At 38.5% G+C, this 21810-nt stretch overlaps 1 protein-coding gene across 2 annotated transcripts in view; it reads left to right on the top strand.

Moving 5' to 3' along the window:
• The window catches only part of LOC117958240 (protocadherin-9), a 195413-nt gene extending 183988 nt beyond the window's left edge, over positions 1-11425 (top strand). For both annotated transcript variants that reach the window (XM_034894579.1, XM_034894641.1), the window contains exon 5: positions 9408-11425. In XM_034894579.1, coding sequence (XP_034750470.1) covers positions 9408-9778 — 371 coding nt within the window. In that variant the 3' untranslated portion in view covers positions 9779-11425. The remainder of the gene's footprint in view (positions 1-9407) is intronic.
• The last annotated feature ends 10385 nt before the right edge of the window (positions 11426-21810 follow it).

The raw sequence follows: 21810 nt of genomic DNA on the forward strand, positions 1-21810 counted from the left end.
CTTCCACAAAGTACAATACAGCACACATAGACATTAAAGCATTGACGCGTTAAAGCATTGACACGTGTGTGTGTGTGTGTGTGTGTGTGTGTGTGTGTGTGTGTGTGTGTGTGTGTGTGTGTGTATGTACAATAAATGGTATGTCCATTGCCCAGTGCACGTTTGTTTAAGAAATTTCCTTTTTTAAATGGAAAAAAAATTTAAAATGCTAATTACATTTCTTCAATTCCACCACACAATCATCAGTAGCACAATAATTCCCTTATGCACCATGCTGTAAACAGTACTTTTATCAGGAAGAAAAACTGTGTGTCCAATACAGAGTACATTGGGTTGAATATTTGAATTTCTAATTGATCTGAGAATAGTTTTAAGTGAGTTCTTAGTTAATAATATTTATCAGGGATCATGGAAATTATGTAAATGATGGACATTTTTTGACAGGCTTTGTGGTTTTGTTTTTCTTACTGTTCCTCACCTCCACTTTGCTTTTCTTCTCTTCCATTTTGCTCGCTCTTCTTTTCCATCCATCTGACCAGCCTCCACACTTCCATTCTTAAGCTTTGTCTTCTTTTTGTATTTCAATTCCATCCTGCTCTTCATCTCCTCTCATGAGAAGCTGCTGCCTGGCCTCAAAGGGAGCACTAGAAAGGATCCATCAGCCAGACTAGTATTCCCTTGAGGATGCATACAGCATGTTGCTCTGTTCTGCTCTGCTCACTATCATATATATCCAGGCCCAGATAGCCTTTACTGTAGATCATAGGACCTGTTTTTAAATTTGCTGCAAAACTGTATGAAGCTGTAATTCCATCTTTTGTTGGATAGCAACCACTATACCACTCACACATTTCCCAAAGCCATTAAAAATATATTTGCTCTTGGTGTCAGGCAGATCTTTATGAATACAGGCTATGGTTACAATACTGTATATCATTAGATGCCTTTGTGGATACAGTGATGGATTGGTGGTATTTGTCTGTTTGTATGTTTTGTAGTGTAGGATTAAAGGGTCACAGAGAAAACCTACAGCATATTTAAAGCATATAGAATTTATCTGCTGGACGTATTTTGTTGTTTTTTGAGCAGCAGCTGGAAACAGAGGTATGGCACTATGAGCCTCCGTGCTGGACCAAGACAAAGCCTCATTCATCCCCAAATACCAACATCTGGGTGTGCTCAACAGGATGGCTATATAAACAAGCCCTATGGACACCAAATCTCCTGCACTCAATCACTCTCACTCCCTCTCCACCTGTTCCCTCTTCCTATTATGATTGCTGTAGGTTGTTGGTGTGGTATTGGCACATCAGCACTGATAGTGTGCATCCAATTAATTAGCCAAACATTATCTCATTAGTAATAGCCGATAGACTAAAACAAGAATACTCCCATAGAGTTGCAAACAACCTCTGGCCAAAAATGAGGATGATTATCTCCTTTTCTGTAACCTCTGTGATCTCTTGATGTTGAGTAGGAGGACTGAAAGAGAGGCATGTGAGTACTGTTTGGTCAAAATGTCCATTGTTAAACTACAATTGCTTGTGGCACACATTTCTTCAACATCTTCTGCAGAATTAAACACCAGCCCCCAGCACATCCTAATGACTCTGTATCAAGAGGCAATCTAATGGTTTCTTTGTCTTTAAGTTATCTATCTTTGTGGACACCTGCAACATTTGCACAGAGCTGTAAGCAAAAGTAAGCACCATCTGACACAGTTCTGAATCCCTTGCATTCCTCAACACCTGTGCCTCAATGTTATTTAAAGCACTCTGGGGCTCTGCACCAAACATCAGCCAACGGCTATTTGCTTTTGTACGTGCGTGCATGCGTGCGTGCATGTGTGTGTGCGCGCATGCAGGGATGAACTTGACTTCTTAAGCATAGTAACCAAGAGCAACGAGCTAGGCACAGACACAGTGGCACTCGACATGTGGAAGCCATTTCGTGTGAATGTAGGGAACTTGATGTTTCATCTACTGCTTTATCTATGTAGATAAGCTGTGACTTTGCAAAATATAGTGAATATGCTGTTGAACTGGTATGTTGATTCTTTGTCAGTCAGTCAGTCATCAAAACAATAAAGGTTTTGTGTCTCAACCTCACTTAAAAGAATTTATATGAAAGATCATTTTTATTTTTTTTTTGTTTTTTTTTTCTGTCAGTTCAGAGAAGCTAATATCAAAAACTGGACACATCATACCAGTTTGAAAAATGGGAGGGAATATTGCTTCTGCATGGATTTGCATTAATAACAAAAAAAGGACTTTTCATACAGTATATATCACAGACTGCTCTATCATGCAAAACTTCCCCTCTTTTAAATTGTCTATCTATCTATCTATCTATCTATCTATCTATCTATCTATCTATCTATCTATGTATATATCTGTCTGTCTTTCTGTTTTTCGTTCTATCTATCTATTATACAATATAGACATATTAGTAACTAACAAAAATGTTTGAAATGACAAAATTGCATAAATTCAGTTTTGAAAGACATTAAAGGGGTAGAAAACCTTTTTCACAGCATTGCTTTAATTCTTATTTGAAACAGGGTTCTTTGTGCATCTTCCATCATGCCATCGGGTGTCTTACCAGGTACTGCTTCGGTGATTATGTATTACTTCCAATTTAAAATGCACATAAAAGCTAAGGTATAATAGAGCTTCTGACTTGGCTCAAACTCAGGTGTATTTTTTAAAGTAGTGTATACAATTATAAGCAACATGCAAAAGCCAAGCTTAGTTCAATTTCTATATTTCACTGGGCCAGGCGGGATCCATATCAGATTTACGAGTTTGTTTGTTGAGCTGCAGTACAATGGAGTAGCAGCCTCTTATCTGCAGTTGTAGTGTCATGGTGTGCTGGTGCTTATTATCTGTCCACAGTTCTTCAGCAGGATGTCACTTGACACCCTTTGGGCTTTTCCAAGTCACACTGTTTTCTGCAGTGACAGATTCTTGATTATATTATTTGCATGTAAAGCTATCTCACTGTGCAGGCAACAGTGGATGACAACAGCATTTGATCAAAATACCAAAGTCTGTGTCACTGACAATTTGCTCAATCACCAACCTATTCACAATGTTCTTACATGACATGCAATGTCACTCTGATTACAGTGTGCAATGCGGCCAACAATCTTTTTCTTGGATACAGTATAATCAGAAGAAGCCAGGTCCTAATAAAACTTGATGGTCAATTTCTGTCAAGTTAGGGGTAATCAGATAAACTCACAAGGTCTATTCAATGTGAAAAAAAAACAACAATGAAAATAAGGATTTGTCTCTGGGAGTATTGATTGCATGAATCTGAAAACAGTGGACGTTAGGTCAGGCCACAAGAGAATTAAGTCAATGAAAAACAAAAAAAACAAGAAAACAAAGACAACAAGGCTAATAAGATAGGAAGGTTACAGACTGTGCGTAATAAACGGGTACTGAATCTGGACTCATTCTATTACGATGCCAGAAAGTCAGTTACAGCGGGAAGAGGGCATTCTACTATTTGCAATGTCCTTTCAATTAAATGGAACAGCCCATTCCTGCACACTGTTAAGGATAGGGCTCCATCTACATAAGCATCAATAGGGAGCCAGGAAAGATTGAGGCACACATAGCATCTTGTTAGTGTTTTGGTTTTATTTGAAATATTTGGATTGCTGAGTTGGAGGTTTGAATTAGGAAGCGTGAAGTTGGGTTCCTAGACAGTGATATACCAGAACTATTTTTCTTGGTTGGTAAAGGAGAAGAAATATTCTTATCCTGGAGATATTGCTTAAGGATAAATGTGCTTTTATTGTGCCACAATGGGAAATTTCAAAATAAATTTAGACCTGGATTTTATCGGTACAAGCACAATGTTTTATTTTTACTATCACTTAAGTGTATTGTATTGGATAACTGACTTAACTAACTTTGGTCAAGTTTGCAAATGAACTACTAGCACTTTGGATGGAGAAGGGGGGGCGTTCTAACCATTTATGCATTACAGTATATTTACCAATCTATTCTGACTCTCTGCTCACTTGCTAACTAGTTTTTCAATCTCTCAAAATTGTTAAGGTTTTGAAAATGACCGAGGTTGGCAGCATTGCTGCTCCCTGCTGTAGTTAGTAGTTAATTGGGTCTTGTGACACTAAATATGCAGAAGGTTGACTTCACAGCAGTTTGTTTTGTTTTTTTGTTTTTTCTTGAACACAAATATCTGGATTTATATCTTTAAGTTTTCACAATGTTTCCAGGTGCCCCATGACAAATGCAGAATACCCCCTGAGGTACAGTTATCTGTGGTTGAGAATCACTATTTTATACATAAAATTGCTATATTTATATAAGTTTTTTCTTAACCTATCAGCTCTGCAGTATGCCTCAAATGGTCTCTCAATCAGGTTTTTCTCTGCATGGTCTCAAACAGCAGGTATGCACAGATTAGAATATAAAATGGCTGATTCAAATTATCCTCTCCTGCCCACTTGGGCCACTGATTGTACCAATCTACATGCAAATGGTCATGTTTATTACACCAGGGGAATAGCAAACCACAAAGTGTCCTTGATTAATGACTGGCTTTGCTTTTGTTAAAAAGAAAAAGAAAAACGGACATTACAGTCTTCTAATTTTGTTGTAATCGATACACAAACTGCTAACAGATATATTGGGAATCACAAAGCAGTCAGGGGTTTCGTTTCTTCATTTGTATTAGTTTTCAAGCACCTCATGATTAAAATCTTGGAAGAAATGACAGCAGTAACATCACCATTATCATGCTTTCATTATACATTATTAATTGATTTAATGGTGCCTAACATTACCAAAACAGCAAAAAGTGAAATAAATAGCAGGTCTGTAAATTGTTCATCTGCTTAACACTGCCCACCATCTACATGTGCATAGTCCTTTCCCTTTCTTCCATCTCTCTTCCATAACAGCTCCCCAGATATCTACTCACTTGTCTAAAATCTCATTTAAGGAATTCATCTTACTGTCTCCCGTGTACCATGTATTATTGCTCTCTGTGGTTTTTCTTGCAACTATGATAATGTGCGTCTTGGTTAGACTTTTCACGTGCCAATTACGGTTGCCTGTTATTGTGATGGATTCCACATTCATGCAGAAGCGTGACTGACTCTCTCGCCGGGCCCTGGCTTTCTTCACATCATATTTCCAGATGTGTCGTTGAAGAGCCCAGGATTCAGGCAGCATGGCTTAGTGGAATATGAAGACGTGTTTCTATTAAAATAGAATAACATCAATTCCTGTTACACATGAATGCCCCACAAAGACTCATAAAAACACAGCAAATGAGCTAATAGGTAAAATACCATTTTTTGTCTCCTTTTTTTTCCCCATTCATAATTGTATTTGCATTTGGGTCAGGAGACACTAAGAAGCATAGGAGCAGAAAATAATTGCTTTCCTCATGAAACCACTTTTAATTGTTAACACATATTGAGTTGCATGAACTTTGTGGACTTTATATGATAGAGGTGGCCACAATAAAAAAGAGCATCTTACAATGTAAAGAAATCTAATACAGAAGCACTGCAAACAATGACACCGTTTAGGCATATATTTTTTTCAATGTTTTGTTGAGATTGCATCTGAGAGTGTTGACTCAACTCTATCAAAAACGTTTTGATGCCAGTTTACAAATGTGATTTGTTTGCAATAGAAAAAAATCTATTAATGTTCTAGCTAGATTAAAATAATTTTATAAATACATTTGGAACTGACATTATAGACTGACATGTTTTTGTTAGGTAATATGTTCTTCTAATTTAGATCCTTATGGTGGATTGTGGTAACACTATAAAAAGCACATGGTTGTAGACACACTTTTTAATCACAAAATTGAATAATATACAGTATTTGCATATGCGTTACTCACTGTGTAGCAACAAAGTAAGGTTTTCAGCTCAGCTTCAAATCTTAATTATTAAATATTTGACCACGAGGAAGCAGGCTGAACCTTTGGGAGTCAACCAAATAGATCGGCAAACCAAATCAATTAGGGTTGATGCAGTGACAGCTGTAAAGTTGATTATTGATTGTGACTGGGATGGGCACCAAAAGGCATTTCACATTACTGTAAGTTTTTTTTTAATTTTAGTGTCACATATATAAATGATTGTACACGTTACAATTATTTAAATAAATGGCATCACTTCAACATACAATGCATTTGCAAAATAAATTATTCATGTAATTATAATTAAATCCTAAGGTCTTAGGTACAGACTAAATGATAAACCTTGTCTAAGTAAGTTTAAACTAACAAAAAGAAAAACAAGTCCAGACAGGAGCTCATAAAAAAGCCCTTTGAAATACTACTGTATGTACAATTCCTGTCAAGTAGCTTTTTGCGAGGCAAAGGGACAAATTAGGACAAATAGTAATCATTTCTCTTTCATGACAAAAGCAGATGAATTCATTACCCTTTGAAGCTTGATTTCCAAGCACAGACAGGATTGGTCATTTCTTTTAAAAAGGAGAATAAAACCAAAGTCGAAGAATTCTTTAAATAGCAGAGGGGCATTATATGGCATGCATTATGCATGCTCTTATATCAAATGAGATTTAAATTAATACCACCTGAAACACTGAATTGTTTGATTTGTTATGTCTGAATGGTGATACATGTTGACGAGTCTGATGACTAACCACATGGTAGAAAGGAGACAGAGAAGAATGTCCCGCTGATGATTTGTTGTGATGGAAATTGACCTCCATATTTTTCTTTCTTAAGGTGGGGTTAGGATAATTACTACTGTGAAATAATGTCTACTGAAGAGAGTATCAACCATCATTTATGCTCAAAAAATAATCTGTATGCTCCGTTATTGGCTGCAGACCTTGGAAGCGCCTTACAGTCGACACTGACAAAATCATAAGTTTCCAAACAGTGTCTAAGAATCTATTGATAGACAGGGCTTTCATTGTGTGTTGTTCACTATATGCAGGAACTAGCGTCAAACAAAATCTTAATAAATATTTGACATTAAATGATTGTTTGGGTAGCTTACAACTGAGTGAATATTAGCCGGGAATAGGCAGCATAGTACCATCTTGTATGCAATCTCTCATGTAAGCACTGTAAATATCTCTATGGATTCAAATGACAGTCCTCAAAGAGAACGTACTCATCCTTTCATCCTCCTTAAGATTTATAGCCCCCCATGCTCCCCAGCTTCCGAAAGCACGGCTCATTCATTTTTCAGACTGATGGTTGGTTCACTGAATTCAACTTTTTGAACTCACGTGATCTGTACCTCATATTTGAGCTGGAGAACCTCAATGGCCATGGTAAACCAGCCAATGCAATTTTCGATTTTTTTTTAGCTTTGCCCTTTATTTAAATTAAAACTTAAAGGGATTTTAAAAATTTAGACACAACAGTATATTTTATTCTATTTTAAACTGACTGTGGGTACTTTACCATGAACCCTGTCTCCCAGAAATTATTTACTTATTAATGCTATGTTATCATTACATTTTAAGGAAATATAGTTGCTTTAATTGTGTTTACCGGCAAAAGTTTCCTATTCAATGAAGTGCTACCTTTTTTTACAAAAGAAAATTCATAGGGAGATGGTTGGGGTTAACATTGGCCTCATTTGCAACTTGAACACGTGAATGGGGTTTGTGTAGTGAGTCCTGTTACGTTTAGACATCAATAACAGCCTGAATGTTTTAGTTGTATGGATTCAACAAGGTGGCGTAAGAGATTCTGATGCATGTTGACATGACAGCATCACATACTGTGGTTGCTGCAGATATGTCAGTTGCACATTATTGCTACAAATCTCTTGTTCCACCTAATTCAAAAGGTGCTCAGTTGGATAGAAATTAGGCCATTGGAGTACAGCAACCTCCTTTTTATTTTGGTGGAACCTTCCTGATTGTATTTTTGCTTTGCAACATGGTGTGTTATTCTTCTGGAAGAAGCCTTAAAGGAATGCACCTAGTCAGCAATAACACTCAGTTAGGTTTTGGCATTTAAATGGTGCACAATTGGTACTAAGGAATGTGTGCCAGGCATATACTTCCCATACTATTACAACAATATTCTACTGTCCGGTTTTGTTGAACTAAAGGCCCAATGTAGCCTCTGTTCCTGTTCTTGATTGACAGAAATCTACTTCAAGGTTTGAAATGCTGTGCTTTCAGAGATGCTCCGTTGATAGCACTGTTGCAAAGCCTGGTTCCAGTATCCAGTATTCCTGTGGCCGTCTTGTCTGCTTGAACCAGTGTGGTGGCCATTCTCCTCTGACTTCTCTCATTAACAATGCACTTTTGCCCACAGGATGTTGTTTTTCACACCATTCTCTGTCATCTCTAGACAATGTTGTGCATTAAAATCCCACAATCATAACAGTTTCTATGTTACTGAAACTACCCCATCTGGCCCCAACAATTATTCCACAGTTCCAGTCACTTACAATAGATACCCATTTCTTCCCCATTCTGATGTTTGCTCTGAATAACAACTGAACCTCTTGACCATGTCTGCATGCTTTTCTGCTTTGATTTGCTGTCATATTATTGGCTTATTAGGCATTTGCATTTACAAGGAGGTAGCCTGGATGCCAGCCATGCTTAGCCCTGCCCACAACATTCAATGTCGTAAAGTTCTTATATTCTAACTAGAATCTGAGTATTACTTTAGGCTAACAAGTAGGTGCATCTAATCTAGCAATTGTTTTAACCAAGACCACAATCTTTCCCTAAATTTAACCAAATGCTTTGAGTGCCCAAAAAAAACCATCAGTGATAGATGATATTGATAATAGAAATTATAGGAAAAACAACTGAATCGCTACTGTTCAAAATACTATGTTTAGTATCAGCCCAGTCTCATGGCAAATTTGTGAAATGGTGACGTTATTTAATCTAAAGATTTGTGTACAGGGAGATGATTTTCTTGTATTTCTTTCTTGGACTTTTCCTAACCTCAACCGTCCCATTGCTGTAGTGCTTCCAGCGGTTGGTGGCCTGTCCGCCGTCGTGCGGACAGGCCCCGTTCTTATTCCCCGTTCTTATGTCCCCCAGAGACCGCGGTTTGTGTCCTGTGGCCGTTGTTCATTTTGTGGTGAGCACCATGATATGCCATCTAAGTAATTCAGTCTGTAACAGCAGTATGCAGGCAAGTTTATGTCCTATCATTGAATTTTCAAAGCCAGTTTTCAGAACATGTTTGGCTTTGTCCGTAATTATTTTAGAACTAAGAAAAGTGAACTAAAATATATTTATTGTATACAACTTTGGATAAAGAATGAAATCAATTTTCACATTCAATCCTATCCTTTAGTCTTGTATGTACTGTAACATAGATAATAAAGCAGTTATTATTGCAGAACTTGATGTATTTTTTTGTTTGTGGTTGTTTTTCTTCTCCTTTAGATGGGCCCTTGGGACCTCGTGGCCTAGTGGAAGCTACAGAGATGTGCACACAGGAATGCCTAGTCCTGGGACATTCAGACAACTGCTGGATGCCCCCAAAATTGGGAACATACCATCAGCCTAAATCCCCTGTGTCTAGCTTTGGGTCTCAGAGGGAGTGGGGTCCCAAGGAAAAACTTCTTAATGGACATACTCTGACCAGAACCTGGAAAAATGAGAGTGGGCGGTCAGAGCATTTTGGTGACAGGAAGCAATTTGGGAGTGGAGAGGGACACTTCACCAACAGTGGCATGGCTGATATTCCACTGGTAAGTCTGAAGTCCTGCCAGCCAGCCTCCTGCCCAGACAGCCCCAAGGACCAGCAACTATAAGACAGACTTTGCTTCTGTGCTGTGAGAGGTCCACCTGAGCCCCTCTCCTGTTAATTGTTTTCTTTCTTGTTTCATCTCTTCCCACTTACGTTGATGCTTCTGCAGTGTGATAGCCACATGTACTATGTAGGCCACAAAACTATAGTGCTTATGCTGTGTTCTCTACAATACAACTTTACTATGGCTCTAGAGGAAACCTCTTTTTTTTATGAAACCTAATGGATTTCTTCAACATAAAATGTCCTGTTCCCTTCATATGTGATTTGGACAAGTGGAGGAAGGACATGTGTAAAATGGAGAAAATGAAAACAAATTACAAGAAAAAAAGACTACTTTGGCTGACCAGTATATACAAATGTTTGTGGTGTGGTTGTAATTGAGTTGTTCAGGACTATATTAATCAACACAATCAAAGAAAATGGAATTACATTTCAGAAAGTGTTGTTCTTAGTGGACACTTGCTTATTCTGTCATTGTCTGTGTGTTTGTAAATAAGACTTATTAACCACTACCATGTACCTGTAATAACCACAGTGAATAGGACAGTTCTTGGCTGTTGTCATCATGATGGCTTGTCATCAGGATTTGGGATTTCAACTGGACCAGATCTATAATGGGACATAATGTACAACAAGAAAACATTTACCTAATTGTTTAAAAACCCTATGGTCGTATTTAAATTTCCCTAGTATAATCAATGTTGCCCATATTTCATAATCATTTTCTTTAAGCACTGCAAAACCACAGGCAAGCATTTAAAAAAAAACATTTTGTAGGAAGGATGTCATTGCTCAATATGTGCATTATAAAAATGAAAAGCTCTGAAAGCTCTCCTCTATAAACTGATTTTGAAAGTGTTCAGTACAATTAAATAGCAATATATTTGTAAATGGCTAAATGTTTTATCTAACGTTGATCTTATTACTGTATAGATTTTATTCAAATTGTGATTTAACTGAATGCAACCCTCAGTAGTACCTGCAATTTATCGACATATTTGTACATATTGTTTCCACACACACTATTATTTTCCATACGTAAGAAAACACAGGTTAAGATATTACTTTAATCACTGTGCCTTCATGATGTTTTTTCAAACACTGAATTGTGCTTATTTAAATGATGAAAAAATGTCGGCTACAAAGACTATATCCTGTCAGATAATCAAATGCCTTATGCATTGAATGTTTGCCAAATTTAGAAACATAATCACACAGGTATTAAAGTTCAAAATCAAGTTGTTGGTGCTGAAGAAAAACACAAAGGCATGTGCAGATAATGGGTCCACCGAGAAAGATCATCTGTCATTCCACTGTCTGAAAATCTTAGTTTTATTCCACAGCATGGAAAGCAAGTTACACAATGCAATAGCATGCTAAAAGACATAGCTTTTAAAAATTAACTTGATCATTTTTGTGTCATTTTATTTTGTTGAAATATAGTTGATTTGTGCATTTAGGAGACATTCAGTTTGTAAAGCACTTTCATATTTATGTCACAATATAAAGAAGTTAAGTGGGATGGAGTGATTTGCTTATTGCGGTATGTTTGTCAGTTTGTGAGGGTGTTTGACATCACAGATACTGAAACAGTTAATCCTTGTTACTCTACAGGTATCCAGCTACTGCAATAAATGTTTTAATCATGTGTATGCTTAATTTGTGTAATATCACCTCAGGAATTCTGTGTCTTTTTTGTGTAGATGTGTGCCCACATGAACCAATGTTCCTAATAGTTAGCTACAAAATATCATCGTAAAATAAGCCAGTCAGGAGCACAAAACAGTCATGAGGTACAATTGTGTGACCCCTTGAATAATACTTTCTCCTGCCATGGAGTGATTGTGTTCATAACAATAGTATAAGGCTCCATTTCTTTACATTGCTACCAGGATCACTGTGGTATAAAAGCCCTTCTTCAATAACGATGCAAAGCCCAAAGGAGGCAATTTTGGGAAGGTGCAATTTCTGGATAGGAAGTTGCCATGGTAAAGCAGAGCATTGAGCCAACAAAGAAAACTTTTAATTTAATATTGAGTTTTGATTCAGAATTTATTCATATGGTTATGAGCTTTGATTAGATGCTATAATAATACAATTTCAAATAGATAGTGAAGAGGTAAGAGACCTAGAAAAGAAGGTGAGCTTCTGCTGTTCCTCTAAACTGGTTGAGGAGACCCTAACCCCCAGCAGGCATTCTGACATGGACGCTAGACCCAAGGTATCCTGGTCAGAAACCTCAATTTAACTGTTGAATTGTAGGTAACAGAAGTGGAGCTTCCCTTGAAAATGTGGTCCAACCAACATTCTCTTTCAAAAAGCCTTTAACTTTTTACATAAATTGCTCCCTTTCAGTCATCTACTACTTTCTAAATAGTAGTTCACTCTACAGTGAGCAGTAAATCTGGATTTTAGACCCTTACAAATGATAGTAATTTTGAGCTATTGCTGAAAGAGTCTTGCGACTGTCACATCTATACAACTAGTACAGTGCCCGTTGGGCCGATTGCTTGGCCAAATTGTACCCCAAGATTACTAACAGAAGGACCCTGAACTACTTAATGGGCAACTCCACTGTGTAGCCCACTGGCTTACAGTGTAGTTAATGTAGGGTGACCAGACGTCCCCGGTTTGCGTGACCTGTCCCCGGAAATGTCCACAGATTTCACTATGACTGACAGACCTAAAATTGAAAGGAAAGAAAGAAAACATTGACCAAATGTATGGTCGAGTCAAGACTGCCAGAGCAAGTGCTGCTCAGAGTTTAGAAAGGTTTTACAATGCCATATTTTACAATGCTAAAATTACTGATTATTTACATGGAGTCTGGTGGGTTTAGCGAACACAATTCCTCAGACTTTTTTACGTTTTAAAAAAGGATCGTAATCTTTAACAGAAAGGGCACGTTCCTTAGAAATCCTTTCCATAATGTTGTCAGACACTTAATAATAATAATAATAATCTGAGGCTGTCAGTAGCAAAACAAGCGCTTTTATGAACGTAAATACAAGCTGGACAATTGACATATTAACTTACATTGTAGCTTGTTTTGCCGCTACTGATTGAAGCAATCTCATTTAATCCTGAACCAATGTCAAAGAAAAGTATTCCTCAATAGTTTTTATTGTATTCAATATTCAATGAGCTGTTGTAGAAACAAGCTTTAAAAAATAAAGAAAAAGCTGTCAGATAAATGATGTTCAGTAAACATTACAACATGTTTTGTTGTAGGTGTAGTGGGATACAATTATCAAGTTCCTGAAGGGGTGATTCTAGGACCAGACCTTTAGGGGGGCTCAGCCCCTAATGAGAATGTGGCTTAGATGAAATGTTATCATATTTACATTGTGCATACATCTCTGCAACCGATTACTCTCTGTGAAATTTATCTCAAACCTTTCCCCCAACACATGCATCAGTACAAGAAGCGGTTCCCGAGTAATCTTGTTTTTAAATTGCAACAACATTTTTGACTTGGTCTCCAAAATGATAATGTATTCTCATATAAACTATTTATCTCAGCACAGACATTTTTGTAAATTGCTTAGGCAGTGTTTTCCACCATAATGGGTATTATTTGCCAGATTCCAGACAATGCCACTGTTGGTGATCATAATGTTGTGGCCCTCCTAGCCAACGTCACGACCAAATGTGATTGTTTATGCCAGATCCAGAGTGGTTCTGGGCAGATCCAATAGTTTTAAATTTCAACAGAGCACCCGCCTTCAAGGAAGTTAACACTTGTCAACGGAGAGTGGCCAGACTCTCTCTACAAGTGAAATGGGTCCGGTAGGACCAGGTTAATGTACCAGTCTGGGAGAACCAGGTTGATGGACCAGAGTCTGGTAGTACTGGGCTGATGTACCAGAATCTGGTGGGACCAGGCTAGCAGATTGATGCATTTAAACATTAAAGGTGCTCTAAGCATTGTCACACGTGTTTTAGGCAACAACATTTGTCGTCACAAACAGCAAATATCTCCTCACTGTCTACAACCTGCCTGTCCCTAGAACACACTGTAAAAAAAACACGGTCTCTGTAGACGGCACAGGGTCTACAAACGGCAACAAAAATAATCTGTGCCCACCTGCACCACAACGCTACACAAACAGAGTTCCAGTGTTCCAGTGTTCCAGTGTTCCAGCCAATAACCGACAAGAAGGATTTGGGGATGGGAGTTGGGGGGGGTTTGTGAACTGGATGAGGAGGAGGGAGGGGCAAGCTAGTCTTGTTTTGTTTGAAAATACTTTGAATGCCAAAAAGAAGGAACACCAACCAACATCGCTTAGAGCACCTTTAAAATAGACAACACTTTCTTACAGGGGAGCATGCCTATGGAACCCCCAAGGGGGTGCCCCAGTGCAGCTCTAGGTCTACTGCTGCCCCTGGGGCAGTGTCCCCATTTTAGGTTTTACAAAGATGAAAGCGTGACCTGTTTTGGAGGTATTTACGCTTCTGAGTTGAAAATGTCCCCAGATTTTTTTCTTAGAAGTCTGGTCACCTTAAGTCAACATCTACATCAGAGAAAGACTATTGTATTACTATATTTACCAAAGAACATGGCAGATTCAGAATGTAATCACAGAATATCACTATAAAAATGTGGAACAATCAGACATTAGCCTCATGGAATCATGGCAGTTTGCAACCCACCTAGCCCGTTGTAGGAGCTAATCTGTATATCTGCATTAATCAACCACCAGAGAGAGAGAGAGAGAAAAAAATAAAATAAAGTACATTGCATATTGATATCACCAAAGTCAGCGTTTATAATGACGGCGGTATTGTCTTGTCTCGTATGATTGTTAACGAATTTAAAACTTTAAGCTTGACAGTTAACTGTAAAGTAGCAGCTATGGAGTGTACTGGAGTCAAAGCCGGTAACCCCCCCTCCATTCTGCATGTGCGGGCTAAGTGTGACGTGCAGGTTAGCTTTCCCCAAAAGACAGACACACACACACAAACAAACATACAGAGACATCTCTCTTTATTAGATAGATTTGTGGGTCTGAAGCTCCACTGCTTTCTTCTGTCCCTGGTCCTGTGCTGTGCTCACTCAGTGTGCAGTGTAAGAATGGTAGTGGCGAGCGGCTAGAGCATCAAAATACAATGTGTGCTTCTTTTACCAATATATATAGCAGAGTTATATATTTATGTATGCAGCACATTAAAGGTTTTTTGTTTTGATTATTTTATGGGAAATTTCGGCTTTTATTTTGACAGGACAACTGAACACATGAAAGGGGAGAGAGAGGGGGAATGACACATAGCAAAGGGCCGCAGATTGGAGTCAAACCCTGGCCCACTGTGTTGAGGAGTAAACCTCTATATATGGGCGCCCGTTCTACCAGCTGAGCTTTCTAAACAACGCCAATGTTCTCGTGGTCGAAGAAAAACACCTGTCATGTTTTAAATCCATTGGATTAACGGTTCAAGAGTCATGTGAATAACAGACACAAAGACACACAGACAGACATCTCACGAACACTACTTTTTTTGTTCCTTTGTGGGGATTTTTGATGGCACTGTATAGTAAATGTAGTGCACTATGGAGTAAATAGGAAGTGATTTTGGACAAAGCCAAGCAACAGTAAAAGTGAGGCGCAAAAACATCTCAAAGACTCTACGTCGTGGAAGACGAATGCAGAGTTGAATCCCAAGAACACCAAACCTACTGTGAAGCATGGGGGAGGAAACATTATGCTTTGGGGCTGTTTTTCTGCAATGGGGACAGAAAAACTGATCCGTGTTAAGGGAAGAATGAATGGGGCCATGTCGTGAAATTTTAAGCCAAAACCTCCTTCCATCAGCAAGAGCCTTGACGATGGAACATGGCTGAGTCTTCCAGCATGACAATGATCCCAAACACAGTGCTCAGGTAACAAAGGAGTGGCTCCATAAAAAGCATTTCAAGGTTGTGGAGTGGCCTAGCCGGTCTCCAAACCTCCACCCCATAGAAAATTTGTGGAGGGAGATGAAAGTCAATGTTGTCCAGCAATAGCCCCAAGGAGGAATGGGCAAAAATACCAGATACATTGTGTGCAAACCTGGTGAAGACTTACAGGAAACGTTTAACCTCTGTCATTGCCACAAAGGTTGTGCTACAAAGTATTGAGTTGATTTTTTGTTATTGAACAAATACTTACTAGCCACCACAATTTACAGATAGATTCTCTGAAAATCCTACAATGTGATTTCCAGAATTTTTTTTTCTTCTCATTTTGTCTCTCAGAGTTGAAGTGTACCTATGATGACAATTACAGCCCTCATCTTTCTAAGTAGGAGAACTTGCACAATCAGTGGCTGACTTAACACGTTTTGGCCCCACCAGTACATATGTACTTTAATTCCATAACTTGTTATTTAAAATATCAAACCATAACAGACATTATATCAGGACACTTTACAGATAGAGTAGGTCTAGACCACACTCTATAATTACACTTCAATATGTGATATGAAACCAAAACAATGACACTCAGATCTACAAACTTGTGTCGCAAAAAGGCAGAATCACGACACACCCCTTCCAACTCCCAGAGTTATCCTTCTCGTCCAGATCCAATGCTACCACATCTTTAAATTTATATTACTTTTAGTCTTTGAGGTACCTTATCCCCTCTTTGTTGGGTACATTACATTTTTTTCTCTTTAAAGAAGGCTAAAAGCAAACTGCCGTTTGCGTCCTTAACACCGGAGTTAAATGCTGACCGGGTTTGGATTGCTGGCTGGCTGCCAGCTGGCTGTGGTCCGACTGTGGATGTTCCCCTGGCAGGAACTGTGATGATAGTCGATGGTGTCTAGCTGACTGGGGAAGTGTATCCGGGCCGTTAGATTAGTTGTTTATCTATAAAGTTAACGTTACTGATGAATTCGTGGGTTAGCCCAGAGTTGTGAACCGTGGTCAAAAAAAATCATACTAAAAATAACTGTTGTAATTTTATGTTACCCACCAAGAATTATCTAAGTTTATAGACCAAGCATTAGCATTATCTACTTGTCAACCAGCACCTTTACAGTAGGCACCAAAGCACTTTTCCTCTTGGGCCTTACAGGTTGGAAGCGAAATTGTCCATTACTTTTACCATTACCATTATTCTTACGTCTCATTCGAACAGTGGTTAACGAACCACTGAAATGATTTTGGAAACTTTATTTTAAGTTACAAAAGAATCTGTGGTGTTGGATTGATTGAAATCAATCAATATCATGAAATAATGTGTTCTTTTTCCCAAAGATGTTTGGAGAACACAGCAGCGTAGTGTTCATAATCTCAGAGGCCAGAAATGAAGGGCCAGGCACATGGCATAACTGGTGAAGTTATTATATTTCTTTATTCTTTCAGGTCTTCTTTCTCACTGTAACCTCATTTAATATATTTATCAGCTGTCGCCCAATGGACCTGCTTAAATTCTTATTTGCCATGCTAGCTATCGACTTGGGCAAGAATAGTTTCTGAGAAGCTTCAAAGCTAATTGCCTTGGAAGTGTGAGAGGAAGTAAATTAGTGTCACGCCACAACCAAGAAAAAAGGTTCCCAATCGCATTTCCTTTTTATATGGCTTTGAGAATATTTTTCTCAGGGAAGCTTCCATGCACAAAGTGGAACAGAGTGAATGTTCAGCGGGGAATCAGTCACAGAGAGGGCATGCACTTCACACAGAAGAAGAGACAACTCTCCACAAAGATACAGTCAGCGGAAACAGCACCATCTACATATGTTGAAGGCCATATTTGAAGATAATAAGAGCACTAAATTAATGTTGGATTGCTCCAAGACATAGTTTCATTTCATCTAATGAATGTGGGAGAATTCAGTCTGGATCTCAACCAGTCCAACAGACCTTGTGGCCTTGTGAGCCTAATACTGTATCTTCAGCCAGGAGGGATTCCTGTTTGGCTCACTGTAAGAGGAGCTCTGTGTGAGGCCAAGATCTAAAACTGGTTACAGTGGAGTTTTAAAAAGACAGTTTCTCTGTAGAACAAAACAAGGGAAGAGTTGTCCACGCTAAATCTACAGTATGTAAGCCCAAGTTGTCTTCCTTGGCAAGATACTTCTCTCCTTCACTCACCTGGATATCTGGCACGGTTAGGCATGTCAGAATCTTGTGAAAGGATCAAAGGCAATTTACAGAGATTTAAATATAGATCACCGTGCAAAATATAGGCAGCAAATTCTTTTCACAAGAATAGCTAAATTTTTCAAGCCCTGATTAAGTCGAGTACGTTGAGTACTGGTCTTGGTGCATTAAACTCAGTTTAGAAGTAGTATTTTCCAGCCATATACACCAAATTATTTTAAAAAATTCCAAAGTTTTACAAAAGTGTATCCCAAACCCATGTTGATAAAAAAGATCAAGGGACAGAGTTGCAGACATCCACAAACTTAAATGCATCCTGTAACATAAGGAGAGTGTGCCTTGTAGTTCTTCCTATATTATGTGCCTATTCTGGATAAACCAAGTCAAAGAAATAGAAGAATGGCTTGCTCTGGCCTTTTCAGCCAGATAGATGTGCAATGCTTTGGAAATCAGTTAAAAATGGAAAATGAGAGTTGCAGTAATGTTCTTTAGATATGGGTACATTGTCTCATACAGAGCTGACAGCACAACCTTTACAGATGTCTAAGTGCATACAAAGTAAGCCTCCCACACTGTCAGAGACAAAGCTGAGGCCTTTGTGTCTTCGTCCCGAACTTCGCACTTAATTGTCTCCATTTCAATAAACAGCAGAACAATATATTAATAATTACACGCCCTAAGGAAGAGGAGGCTGACCAAATGAAACATGAAGGTCAGGGGAGAAGATGATGAGAGAACATGAACTGTCATGCAATACCCACAGCAATAACTATGACAGATTAAGAGTCTGTCAAGAGAAATTGTACCTTGGCCAGCTTCTCTTACTATGACCTTATACCACAAATCTGAATCATTTGAGTTATTACATTCCCAGAGGTCACTGTGAAATATTGTAGGTCAAAACAGTTGAGTGAATACTGAGGGCTTCTTATGAAAAAGATTCAAGAACCACCGTTGGTGTCAGAAATGTATGTTAAAAACCAGCCCTGTACTTAGCATGGGCACGGGGGGACAATGCCCCCCACCAGCACCAAATGCTTCACCAACAACAGTATCCTACAATCACTCCAAATTTTAAAAAGAATATTAGTTTTTTATCTTGTCCTCGTCAGTTTAACCAACCACATGTTGTCCTTATATCTAATTGGTTGGTTTGGCCCTCTAAAAGAGGACAGGAAGATGGAGCAACGCAGTGAGAGAGCAGTGTCATTGGTAAACTTGATTAGTGTACACAGCCTGTCTGTACAACTATAACACATCTATGGCCTGTACTCCTTGGTATTTGCAAGTTTTTTGAGTGACTCCAATGAGAATAACCTAGTGGTGGGAGTCACAGTTTTAGTATTTGTTAGCTGACTGAGACAGCTAGCTGCTGTTAGCTAGCTGCCCATTTCTATACAGTAGGCTAACTCTAGTTACAAAGATTTATTTTATCACAGTTTAAGTGTTTCTTTCACCAGGCTCTTTCTATTCTTTTTTCTTTGTCATACTGCAACAATTTCTGGTTGTTGAACCTCGCAACCCTAATGTCAGTGTTTCGTAGCAGCAGTCAATAACAGCAAGCTCTGCGGTGTCTCACGGGACTGCTCCTCAACCAGGGGCCTGGTGCACGAAAGTAGAATAAAGATATCCAGGATAACTGAATAAGCGCAGCTTGCCTTAGTGGGATCCTCTCATCGCGGCTTAATAGGGTGCACGTTTGCCGAGCCAGGATGAACAGGTGAAGCTATGTCAAGCCAGGTGTAGATAGCTGGGATAAGTGCACGTTCACTGCTTTCTTAAATAGACCACGGTATCGATCACAGATTTACTGATGCAAAAATGGGGGAGACGCATGCGGCATATGTTTCACCCAATGAGCAGCGGCTTCTAATGGAAAGTAACAAGAAGGTGAAGCATATAATATCCAAAAGGGGAAATATGGCTGTTATCAAATGGAGAGAAATAGCCCATTAGACTATAGCGGACCAACTAAATGCGTAAGGATGTAAAAATATCTACTTGACCTACTAATCACTCCACTTTTATTTATTTTAATTTTTTTTACAAAGTTGTAGGCTACACAATTTTTTAAATGCTTTAAATATGCTAGTTTCGTGTTTCTGTTTTTATGGGATAAATGTGCTGGTTTTACTGTGAAGTGTTTTTGAGTAGCCTACCATGTAAAGCACAATGTAAATACAATGTATTATTATTTAGTCTACTTTGAGCAGAGGGAACTAGCACATGTATAAAACAATATTCATGTTTCTTTTTATTCTTCTGACAAGTGACAGCACCAAAATAAAAAGATTAAGAAGCATTGTGGTGTTCCCGGTGTGATGAATGTACACTACACTACGTACGTAAATTGCTCCTACCGTTTGGACAGCATCGTTTGTGTCTGTTTTACAAAACCATCATAACCTTTTCTGATCCAACACTGCTATGGTAAAGGGTTGGTTTGGTTTAGGCATAAAAACAAGTTTAGGAAAAGATGGTGGTTAAGATTAAAACAACGATTTGGTTAAATGTTGGCACGGTAGAGGGTTTTGTTGCTTGAACGTAAGTACATGTTCTTTTAGAGCATTTGTTTAAACTACCCATGCTGTTGTTCTTCCTGGGAGGACACCCTCTAAATTTCTTTATGGTGTACCATTATATTACACCCTAGTGCTGCCATAGTTTCATTAATGCAACTATTGGGTACATACATTCTCTTAAAACTTTCTGAATGTATTCTGTTTCCTGAGTTCTTCTCCCACCAAACCAAAGATGTACAATATATATATGTACATACAGTATAAAGGGCAGTACGGTGACTCAGTGGTTAGCACTTTTGCCTGCATGAGTTTTCTCCAGCTTCCTCCCAAATTACAAATACATGCATATGAGATAAATTGGTGATGTTAAACTCTATTAAATTGTCATAGCTACTCCAACACAGTGTGTTGTCTCCAATTAATTACTTCATCCTATCTTAGCATCTGGGGCTTTCCTCTCTATGTGTGAATGGTGTTATTTCGATCTGACTCTTGTGTGTATTTGTCACACAACATATACTGAAAATTGGATTAACATTTGCATGCTTGTCATACTTTATTCTTTGCTCTGGCAATGTGTGCATTTTAATGCTTTACTTATTTGGTGTGTATCTGCTCTGCTATGATTTCTCTAGCTTGGAGATCCTAAACTCCTAAAGCCATGGTGGGGTAGTTTTTTAGTTTTATCTATTCTTGACTTAGATTTTTTGTTATTTTTAATTCCGCTATTTTATTATATTTCATCTTAACATCCTGCAAATGTAATTAATTTGGCCCAAAATTACCGATTAGGCCATTGGTCACAAACGCAGGGTGCAAACTGCGGGGGCGCTAAGGGGAGATAAGACAAAGGCTCCCCAGAAAACTTGATTTGGGAAATTTTGAGGGGTCTCTGAGAATATTGACAAAGTGTCATTTTGACGTGCAATTTAAGTTGTGTCTAACTTGATCGTCAGGGATTAATTTGTGTAAAATTGCAAAACTATCATTAATTCATGCATGATGGTGATGTAAACTTAATTCACCGCGGTGCAAATTCTCCTCCCGTCGTGGTGACAACACAAGAAGAAGCTGAAGAAATAATGTCCTCTCTTGCAGAAGATGGTGGTGGTTACAGCTCGTCAGAGGCCGCTCACAATCCTAACCCCTCTTGTGCCTCTCTCCCGTTAAATTGGAACAGCCAGCAGTGGAGCAACTGTAAGAACCGATATACTGTACATGGCTCTTTCTTAAGGATAGAAGCTTGAGTTGCATTGCTTAAGCCCAATTGAACGTGGGAATTATGGTATTCTTTGGTAGCCTAAGTAACTTTAATGTTGTTCATTTGAAATCTCAAAGACAGCTGCTTTCTTTATGGACTATTTGTGGGTGGCTGTTTGCTGTTTGACCTATCAATTCCTGGTGATAAATTTTAATAGTGTAAATTGTGTG

Source organism: Etheostoma cragini, chromosome 1, assembly GCF_013103735.1.
Source record: "Etheostoma cragini isolate CJK2018 chromosome 1, CSU_Ecrag_1.0, whole genome shotgun sequence".
Lineage (NCBI taxonomy): Eukaryota > Metazoa > Chordata > Actinopteri > Perciformes > Percidae > Etheostoma > Etheostoma cragini.